This window comes from Sphaeramia orbicularis, chromosome 14 (genome assembly GCF_902148855.1).
Source record: "Sphaeramia orbicularis chromosome 14, fSphaOr1.1, whole genome shotgun sequence".
Classification (NCBI taxonomy): domain Eukaryota; kingdom Metazoa; phylum Chordata; class Actinopteri; order Kurtiformes; family Apogonidae; genus Sphaeramia; species Sphaeramia orbicularis.
In genome coordinates, this window is record NC_043970.1 from 1,804,374 (window position 1) to 1,815,846 (window position 11,473).

The 11,473-nt window shown below is 41.1% G+C and overlaps 1 protein-coding gene across 2 annotated transcripts in view; it reads left to right on the forward strand.

The window, feature by feature from the left end:
• The window catches only part of LOC115433542 (RNA-binding protein 41-like), a 33,558-nt gene extending 22,085 nt beyond the window's left edge, over window positions 1-11,473 (forward strand). For both annotated transcript variants that reach the window (XM_030155007.1, XM_030155006.1), the window contains 4 exons: window positions 631-835; window positions 3,674-4,161; window positions 7,579-7,726; window positions 11,045-11,473. In XM_030155007.1, coding sequence (XP_030010867.1) covers window positions 631-835; window positions 3,674-4,161; window positions 7,579-7,726; window positions 11,045-11,208 — 1,005 coding nt within the window. In that variant the 3' untranslated portion in view covers window positions 11,209-11,473. The remainder of the gene's footprint in view (window positions 1-630; window positions 836-3,673; window positions 4,162-7,578; window positions 7,727-11,044) is intronic.

Sequence of the window (11,473 nt, forward strand, 5' to 3'; positions counted from 1 at the left end):
TTTAGCAGCAAGCACTTAAAGTACAAAAAGACTGTATAAAAATTTCACATTAATTATACTGAAAATATATACTGAAAAATATTGACAATATACAAAAACTACAGAGAAATATTGAAAAATACAAAGAGCTAACTCTATACAACAGAAGAAAAACTATATACAACATATGAAGGATAGATACAGCAGGTAATATAGCATATGTACAAGGAGTGTGTGTGTTTGGGTGGGGGGGGTCTGCCAGTGTAGACAAACAAGGCTGAAATATTTTCTTGTCTTTGTAACTGTAACTTTTTTGCACTTTAAGGCCTCATGAATTCTAATTCCATACAGCTGAATACCATTATTTAAAGTAGTGAACCCTCAATATTCGGTGTGTATTTCATCCTGTACTTTCTAGAATTATTCAACACACTAAAAATTTATGTTTGTTTTTTCCAAGTTGTCTCTCATTCGAAAAAAAAAAACAAAACTAGTGTCCACTAATTATTGTGATCTTCAGCTCGTCACCTTTATGGTCTCGAACGTCAGATTCTGGACCTTCCACATGGATAACTTGTCAGATAATTGGGATCACGTCCAAGCCTGTCTGTAAAATGTGCCTAAACCATGGCCTGGTCCTGTCCCCCCCAGGCCCACGGTGTGTGTGCAGCTCCTGGGGCCAGGCAGGAGCGTCTGCAGGTCATCAGAGACAAGATAGAAGCCAGGGCACAGCTCCTGTCCCGCCCCCAGCGCTTCGCCACCAGCCGCCCACTGTCACGACGCGAGATGGAGATCGAGCGAGCGCTGTTCCAGGGCAGCGACCGCTTCGGATTCCTGACCGCACTTTACCACCAAGGTACACGGGCACACAGGGTCACATCTGTACAAACATACCATCACCTTATTACACTGGTTCCAACCTTTTTTAGTAGTAGTAGTAGTAGTAGTAGTAGTAGTAGTGGTAGTGGTGGTAGTAGTGGTGGTGGTGGTGGTAGTAGTAGTAGTAGTAGTAGTAGTAGTAGTAGTGGTAGTGGTGGTAGTAGTAGTAGTAGTAGTAGTGGTAGTGGTAGTGGCAGCAGTAGTAGTAGTAGTAGTGGTAGTTGTGGTAGTGGTAGTAGTAGTAGTGGTGGTGGTGGTAGTAGTAGTAGCAGTAGTAGTAGTAGTAGTAGTAGTAGTGGTAGTGGTGGTAGTAGTAGTAGTAGTGGTAGTGGTAGTGGCAGCAGTAGTAGTAGTAGTAGTGGTAGTGGTGGTAGTAGTAGTAGTAGTAGTAGTAGTGGTAGTGGCAGCAGTAGTAGTAGTGGTAGTGGTAGTGGTGGTAGTAGTAGTAGTAGTAGTAGTAGTAGTGGTAGTAGTGGTAGTAGTAGTAGTGGTAGTGGTGGTAGTAGTAGTAGTAGTAGTGGTAGTGGTAGTGGCAGCAGTAGTAGTAGTAGTAGTGGTAGTGGTGGTAGTAGTAGTAGTAGTAGTGGTAGTAGTAGTAGTGGTAGTGGTGGTAGTAGTAGTAGTGGTAGTGGTAGTGGTAGTGGCAGCAGTAGTAGTAGTAGTAGTGGTAGTGGTGGTAGTAGTAGTAGTAGTAGTGGTAGTGGTAGTGGCAGCAGTAGAAGTAGTAGTAGTGGTAGTGGCAGCAGTAGTAGTAGTAGTAGTGGTAGTGGCAGCAGTAGTAGTAGTAGTAGTGGTAGTGGCAGCAGTAGTAGTAGTAGTAGTGGTAGTGGTAGTGGCAGCAGTAGTAGTGGTAGTGGCAGCAGTAGTAGTGGTAGTAGTAGTGGTAGTGGCGGTGGTAGTAGTGGCAGCAGTAGTAGTAGTAGTAGTAGTGGTGGTAGTAGTATTTTTACTAATTTCATCTTGAAAAGCAGACATTTTGAAAGTTAAATCCCTCCCATTATTAAGTTAAAATTAAAAATATTTATTTGTCTTATTCAAACTCACTTTTAATTTAGTGAGAAATAATTTCAACTTAACTGTGACTGCATCACATTTTTAATTTGATCAATCCAGACGTTTTCATTCCAAATGTGTACAGTTCAGATTCCATGACCTGTACATGTGAACACACATGCATCTGGAACCAAATAGTCCTGACAGACCATAATAATACATGTGAGTGAATACTGACAGACCATAATAATACATGGGAGTGAATACTGACAGACCATAATAACACATGGGAGTGAATACTGACAGACCATAATAATACATGGGAGTGAATACTGACAGACCATAATAACACATGGGAGTGAATACTGACAGACCATAGTAATACATGTGAGTGAATACTGACAGACCATAATAATACATGTGAGTGAATACTGACAGACCATAATACTAAATGGGAGTGAATACTGACAGACCATAATAACACATGGGAGTGCATACTGACAGACCATAATAACACATGGGAGTGAATACTGACAGACCATAATAATACATGTGAGTGAATACTGACAGACCATAATAACACATGGGAGTGCATACTGACAGACCATAATAACACATGGGAGTGAATACTGACAGACCATAATAACACATGGGAGTGAATACTGACAGACCATAATAATACATGGGAGTGCATACTGACAGACCATAATAACACATGGGAGTGAATACTGACAGACCATAATAACACATGGGAGTGCATACTGACAGACCATAATAACACATGGGAGTGAATACTGACAGACCATAATAATACATGGGAATGCATACTGACAGACCATAATAATACATGGGAGTGCATACTGACAGACCATAATAACACATGGGAGTGCATACTGACAGACCATAATAACACATGGGAGTGAATACTGACAGACCATAATAATACATGGGAGTGCATACTGACAGACCATAATAATACATGGGAGTGAATACTGACAGACCATAATAATACATGGGAGTGAATACTGACAGACCATAATAACACATGGGAGTGAATACTGACAGACCATAATAACACATGGGAGTGCATACTGACAGACCATAATAACACATGGGAGTGAATACTGACAGACCATAATAACACATGGGAGTGCATACTGACAGACCATAATAACACATGGGAGTGCATACTGACAGACCATAATAATACATGGGAGTGCATACTGACAGACCATAATAACACATGGGAGTGCATACTGACAGACCATAATAATACATGGGAGTGAATACTGACAGACCATAATAACACATGGGAGTGAATACTGACAGACCATAATAACACATGGGAGTGAATACTGACAGACCATAATAACACATGGGAGTGCATACTGACAGACCATAATAATACATGGGAGTGCATACTGACAGACCATAATAACACATGGGAGTGCATACTGACAGACCATAATAACACATGGGAGTGAATACTGACAGACCATAATAATACATGGGAGTGCATACTGACAGACCATAATAACACATGGGAGTGCATACTGACAGACCATAATAATACATGGGAGTGAATACTGACAGACCATAATAACACATGGGAGTGCATACTGACAGACCATAATAACACATGGGAGTGAATACTGACAGACCATAATAATACATGGGAGTGAATACTGACAGACCATAATAACACATGGGAGTGCATACTGACAGACCATAATAACACATGGGAGTGAATACTGACAGACCATAATAACACATGGGAGTGGAACAGTGGGATGTGTGACCTGGTTTGCTTCATTATTTCCAGGTGCAGATGAGCAGGCTGTCCAGCAGGGGGCGTCGTCCTGTCCCTCCATGGACTCTGTGTACAGAACCGTCCTCAGTGAGGACAGAGCAGCTTCACCACACCGTCCACAGCAGGACGCCTCCCATCTGTCCACGGACACTAGTGCATCTGACCAATCACAGACCAGCACCGGCCTGTTAGCGGACTCACAGAGGGACGACGTCCAACCAGAGGCAGAAAAGAGCACCGGTTCAGGACACTTCCAGTCAAACTCAGACCAATGGGACGAACTGAAGCAGCAGCCACTGGCCACGCCCACACACATTAATATAAGCCAGCCAATCGGCAGCCTGTGTGGAGCGGGGAAGGCGGGCTCAAACGGCCCGCTTACTGTCAGAGGAGAGATTGAGAGCATTTCAGATGAAGAAATCCTATCAAACCGCGAACCAGACGAAGGAATCCGCAGCATCGCCAGGTTCCGAAACTACCATCCAGGAAAACCCTCCAAGGTCTGCTCATGGTTTCACCACGTCACTACATGTCCGACACAAACAGACGTGTGCAGGCAGTAGGACAGGGCCGTCAAACTCATGTTAGTTCAGTTCCACATCCAGCCTAATATGATCTGAAGTGGGCCGGCCCAGGAAAATAATATAAATAATAGGAAAAGAACTTATGAATAATGTTGACGCCAAAGTTTTCTCTGTGTGTTTGAGTGAAAAAAGTAAGATTCTGTAATGAAAATGTTTACGTCTACAACTGTACTTGAACATAACATGAACGAATATAAACACCCTGAAAATTCTTAAAAATAAGTGCAGTTTTTACAATATTGAATGAATGAATGAATGAGTGAAATCTTTATTTCAAACATGTTAACAGTGAAATCAAAACAAAAATCAACAAACAATATATAAGTACTGGTACATAAATGATTGATAAGCAAACAAACAACAAAATGAATAAATGAATAATAATAGTAAATAAATAAATAAATAAATAATAATAATAATAATAATAAAACAAATGAAATGAAATTATACATGCTCGAAAAGTAGGAAGAAGTAAAAACTTATGTACTCCTACCCCCAATTTCTATTCCTTATGATCACTGTATAGCAATTATTTTGTATGAATATCAATATGATAATAATAATAATAGTAATAATAAGAAGAATAATAATAAGAAGAATAACAGTAATAATAATAATAGTATAACAATATCACACATCCTGTTTCCTATATACACTAATATGATAATACCCATTTTCAACTTATCCTACCAGATATTAATACCAGATATTAATTTAAAAAAAAACAACACATATGCATATATAATATAAATACATATAATATTCTATATTGTCCTATATAGTAATATAGTAATAATATATTCATATATCCATATTTAAACTAGATATTATCAGCACTTATGTGGCCAAGCCCCACTATGAAAAACAACCAGATATTTTTATTTATATTGCACCTAGTTTATCATTTCTACATGTGCATTATAACTTACAGCTCACAGTGGATCTACAAATACACAAAACATTTAATAACAGGCAGAATATTAGTAAAACTCCACACACTTCTATTTAGACATTTGAGGTTGTTCATATTTGTTCAGGTTATTTAGTTTTTTTGTAAAAGGCTAGTCTGTAAATGTAAACATTTTTGTATAATTTAACTGTTTGGTTTTTTTTTTTACAGTAAAACAAAGAGAAAAATCTGCAGTTTTCTTTATTTATAGGTTATTATGGTAGTATTTTACTGGTCTGACCCACTTCAGATTGAATTGACCTAAAATCAGTTTAACATACTTGATTGCTAATATCTTCAGTGTAATTTTGGCATTTCACAAATTCATCCCAGGGGTCAGATTGGACTCTTTGTGGGGCCGTTTTTGGCCCCCGGGCCGCATGTTTGACACCTGTGCAGTAGGAGGACATCCTTAGAGCTCATACAGTTTTTTTATTCGTCCATAACCATCACAGACTACAGCAGAGTACAGTCCCTCAGGTATTACAAACACTGCTTAGGTTTGAACAGAACAACATAATGATCTAATATCATATATGAGCTGTGTTCACTGCAGAAGGAAACAAACACACTGAACAGTTATTCATTCAACTAAACTACATCTAATCCATGTTTAACACAAGAAAAACACTTGGAGAGCGCAGACCTCCGCCAAGACAGATCCCCCACCCCCCCCCCCCCCCCCCCCCACCCGGATCACCACCAAAATTTAAAATGTAATCAGTTGTTCCTTGTGCCAGTATCAACATTTCCTGAAAATGTCATGAAAATCCGTCCATAACTTTTTGAGTTATCTTGCTAACAAACAAAAACGCACAAGGCAAAGTGATCACAATACCTCCTGGTGGAAGTAAAAACTAGCTTTAAAATAAGTAAATCCAGGTTTAATATTGAACAGTCTCTGTAGCACTGTTAAGAAGTAAAGTCAGTTTAATAAAACCAAGGATACGATTGAAGAATCAGTTAAACCAAAACTAGAGTTGAATTAGAACGCAGATGGTTGTTTACTGAAATCAAAGAAAACTGATACATGAATTTAAAAGTCAGTGGTAAGAAAATGTTAATTGTACCTGTTCACATTTGGCAAAATCATACTCTGTTTACTATTTAGATAGAATAGAATAGAATAGAATAGAATAGAATAGAATAGAATAGAATAGAATAGAAGCAAATAGAGAATAGAAGTGAATAGAATAGAATAGAATAGAAACGAACAGAATAGAACAGAGCAGAATATAAGCAAATAGAAGTGAAGTGAATAGAATAGAATAGAAGCAAATAGAGAATAGAAGTGAATAGAATAGAATAGAATAGAATAGAATAGAATAGAATAGAATAGAATAGAATAGAAATGAATAGAATAGAATAGAGTGCAACAAAATTAGTTTATATCAAATCAAATTTTATTTATATAGCACCAAATCATAACAAAAGTTCTCTCATGACACTTTACATTTAGAGTTGGTCCAAACCAGACTGAAGCCAATTTACAGAAACCAGCAGAATCCTCCAGGAGTGAACACTAGTGAGTGGAGACAGAGGAAGGAAAAAGTTCCCTTTAACCGCAGAACCCTGGAGCAGACCCAGACTGAGGAGGACAGACGTCTGCCTGGACCAGTTGGGGTTAAAGAGAGAGAGATAGAGAGAGACTGGGGGGAGAGGGGGAGAAGGGGAGAAGGGGGGAAGTAGGGGGAGACACATGGATGCAGCTGATGCACAGAAAACTAACTAGAACATCTATGGAACTATAGAATAAACACTATCAGAACTATATGGATAAGTGAGTGATGACGATGAAGGAGGAGAGAGGCAGGACCACAGCAGCAGGTCCAGAGAGGATCCAGGGAAAACCTGTGATGATCCAGGGAAAACCTGAGAGGCGATAAAGCACAGAGACTCCAGGGAAGAAGTCAAGTCAGTAACATGTATTCACTGGGGCATAAATAGGAGAAAAAATTAGGAGAGAAAAGGTCAGGAAGGTATATGATCTCTGAAGTTCTCAGAGTAAAATTCACACATCAATTAATAGAACAGTCAAGAATAAAAACATAAATATAAAATGACTCAATTTAAAAGACACACACACACACACACACACACACACAAAAGTGAGTCCAGTAAAACACCTGCAGGATGAACAGGGTTATTAACACCTATGATGTTAGGTGTCATCCAGTCTTTGAAGGGAACTGAGTGGTCCATGTCCTCAGTGTGGGTTCTGGTACTACTTACAGCAGCAGGATGGGACTCCATTATAAAGTTCAGTGTCTGTGTTTATTCGTCTGTTTACACTGGGTCATGGAGGGAAAGAGATGATATAACGTGTGTTGTGGTTCCACACAGATGATCTACCTGCTGACAGTTGTTCTGGTTCTGCTCTGTAGGTGCTGTGTGTGAAGAACCTGAGTGCACAGGCGTCAGTGGCCCAGCTGGTGGCGCTGTTCTGCAGGTTTGAGGAGGAGAACGGTCCACAGATCCTCTACCGTCTGCTGACCGGAAGGATGAAGGGCCAGGCCTTCATCACCCTGAGAGGTAACCCTTTAAGACCCAAACGTCCACCTTTAACCCTTAAAGACCCAAACGTCCACCTTTAACCCTTACAGACCCATAAGTCCACCTTTAACCCTTTAAGACCCAAACGTCCACCTTTAACCCTTAAAGACCCAAACGTCCACCTTTAACCCTTACAGACCCAAACGTCCACCTTTAACCCTTACAGACCCATAAGTCCACCTTTAACCCTTAAAGACCCAAACGTCCACCTTTAACCCTTAAAGACCCAAACGTCCACCTTTAACCCTTACAGACCCATAAGTCCACCTTTAACCCTTTAAGACCCAAACGTCCACCTTTAACCCTTAAAGACCCAAACGTCCACCTTTAACCCTTAAAGACCCAAACGTCCTCCTTTAACCCTTAAAGACCCAAACGTCCACCTTTGACCTTTAAAGACCCAAACGTCCACCTTTAACCCTTACAGACCCAAACGTCCACCTTTAACCCTTACAGACCCAAACGTTCACCTTTAACCCTTAAAGACCCAAACGTCCACCTTTGACCCTTAAAGACCCAAACATCCACCTTTAACCCTTAAAGACCCAAACGTCCACCTTTAACCCTTACAGACCCAAACGTCCACCTTTAACCCTTAAAGACCCAAACGTCCACCTTTGACCCTTAAAGACCCAAACGTCCACCTTTAACCCTTACAGACCCAAACGTCCACCTTTAACCCTTACAGACCCAAACGTCCACCTTTAACCCTTACAGACCCAAACGTCCACCTTTGACCCTTACAGACCCAAACGTCCTCCTTTGACCCTTACAGACCCAAACGTCCACCTTTAACCCTTAAAGACCCAAACGTCCACCTTTAACCCTTACAGACCCAAACGTCCTCCTTTAACCCTTACAGACCCAAACGTCCACCTTTAACCCTTACAGACCCGAACGTCCACCTTTGACCCTTACAGACCCAAACGTCCTCCTTTAACCCTTACAGACCCAAATGTCCACCTTTAACCCTTACAGACCCGAACGTCCACCTTTAACCCTTACAGACCCAAACGTCCACCTTTGACCCTTACAGACCCAAACGTCCACCTTTAACCCTTACAGACCCAAACGTCCACCTTTGACCCTTACAGACCCAAACGTCCTCCTTTAACCCTTACAGACCCAAACGTCCACCTTTGACCCTTACAGACCCAAACGTCCACCTTTGACCCTTACAGACCCAAACGTCCACCTTTGACCCTTACAGACCCAAACGTCCTCCTTTAACCCTTACAGACCCAAACGTCCTCCTTTGACCCTTACAGACCCAAACGTCCTCCTTTGACCCTTACAGACCCAAAAGTCTGGGTGGAGGTCTGTGCTCTTTGAGTGCTTTTCTACTGTTGTTTATGATATATTTTTTATCACATTTGAAACATTGGGTGTTTTTGCAACTTTTTGCTCATAGCATCATTAACTTTAGATCCAAAAATATAGATTCAGATTCAGAAACTGTCTTGATCCCAGAGGGTAGACCTTATTCATCTGCAGCATTTCTGAGCAGTTCTCCCACAAACACACAGTGTGTCAGTCCATTACAGTTCACAAGTAGAACTCATCAAGTTGACCTAACCGACAATACAAAACAATGTGTTACCATCCAAACACCTCCAGAATACACCACCAACGCAATTTAACAATTTTGCAACACAGGGCACAAAAGAATTGGAAAAACAACTTGTTTTCTGTACTGGCACATAAAAACGACACCCTGAAGGCACCACGACAAACTGAGGAGTCAGAGAGTGGTGGATCTGACCCCAGATGGGTTTGGCTTTCTTCAGCACTGCCCCCCCCCCCAACAAAGAGTGGGGGTCTCTGTTTGACGCCTGTGATTTTAGAGCAGGTTTGAACGATGCTCTGCAGTGTTTGTCCTTCAAACACAGGTTATGAAACCAGCAAATGAACGGAAAAGTGAGAAGGCTTTCAATAAAAGATACATTTTACCAGTAACATTTTGCAGATATAGAACATTTTAGATAGTCTTTTTAATTTTTACAACCTTTTTATTTCCCTTGAATGGCAACATAATTTTAATATATTTCAAAATTTTTTCATTTTCAACCGCATTACGATATAAATGTTCTTCTTGATGTAACTTGTTGAAAATTACCAAAGACTTTCATACAAAATGTGTGTTATGCTGCGTTTCCACTCCGTGGAATCGGCTCGACTCAGCTCAGCTTGACTCGACTTGGATACCTGGTCCTGTTCCTGGAGACCGTTTCCATTACAGGGTACTACCAACAGTACCTGGTCGTCATAGTGATGTGTCACGTTACTTTGTGTCGTCTGCTCAGAGTTGCTGGTAAACTCGCTCGTTGCCTGTTCTCTCATCAAACTCATGCTGAATTTTTACGTCTGAACCTCCTCGACAAACCATGGTGTAGTTTTTTGGGCTGTCATCATGTGGATTAACCTACCGCTGTATTTACTGTAAACCTCTGCATCTGTTTTTTGTAAAAGGGCGGGTCACAGAGACGACTCTGACCAATCAGTGGTCTGCAGTGTTTACACGTCACCTTTTAGTATCTGGTCCCCAGTCCTGGAACCTTGGCGGAGGAGATACCAAAAAACTAGTACTGGGTACCAGATTCCAGGTCCTTTTCGAAATGGAAACACAAGAAGGCCGAGTCGAGTCAAGTCGAGTCGAGCTGATACCACGTAGTGGAAACGTGGCATTAGATGATTTAACGTTAGCGGCTATATTGAAAAAGGCAAAACAAAAAACAAAACTGTACTGCTGTAGTGGGTTGATAATCCACCAGGGCAGAAAACACCTGTCAGGTCACATACAACAGGTTTTTAATGAAAGTGTTGATCTTATTGATTAGATAGAAGTCTCAGAACCTGGTGTAGCAGATATGATACAAATGGTTTTAAAGGGTTAAATGTACCGTTGGAAGTATTTAGTCACAAACCAAAGCGTGACAATTACAACTAGAAAAGCACTCGGAGAGCGCAGACCTCCACCAAGGCAGATCAGTGCCCCCCCCACCCCCCATGATCACCACCAAAATTTAATCATTTGTTCCTTGTGCCAGTATCAACATTTCCAGTAATTTTCATCCAAATCCATCCATAACTTTTTGAGTTATCTTGCAAACACACAGACAAACCAACGCTGGCAAAAACATAACCTCCTTGGCGGAGGAAATAAAATGGTCAGCGGCGTCACCCAAGGTTTTAGAGTTCAAGTCGAGGGGATTGTCTGAGGACATTTCTTCCATTTTAAAGGTGTCCATTTTTGTGCATTCCCAGCCTTCAGTCTGTGTACTTGTGTTCCTCCGGCAGATGCTGAAACGGCCCAGAAAGCACTCGAGCTGGTCCACGGATACCGGTTGCTAGGGAAACCTCTGGTGGTTGAGTTTGGCCGCGAGCGACAAGAAGAGGAGAAACAGAAGGAGGATCAAGTGCAGAAGGAGGAAAACAGCGACAGGAAAAAGGATGATTCCTGACAGAAACACAGATGCTCCAGACCTGAGACGTGCAGTCTGTGTGCGGTGTAATTCTTCTGAATGTTCAAAGCCGTCATCCTGCCAGTCTGACGTCAACACACGTCTGCATGTCGCTGCTGCGGACGTACTTCATGTCACTTCTGTTATTCACTTTACGGTTACATTTCTGTATCTGTAAGACAACACACAGAAAAAGATGATGTTCAGCATCTGGATTCTGTGACATATGCAGAAGAAGTGGATAATAAGATAAGGTAAGGTAAGA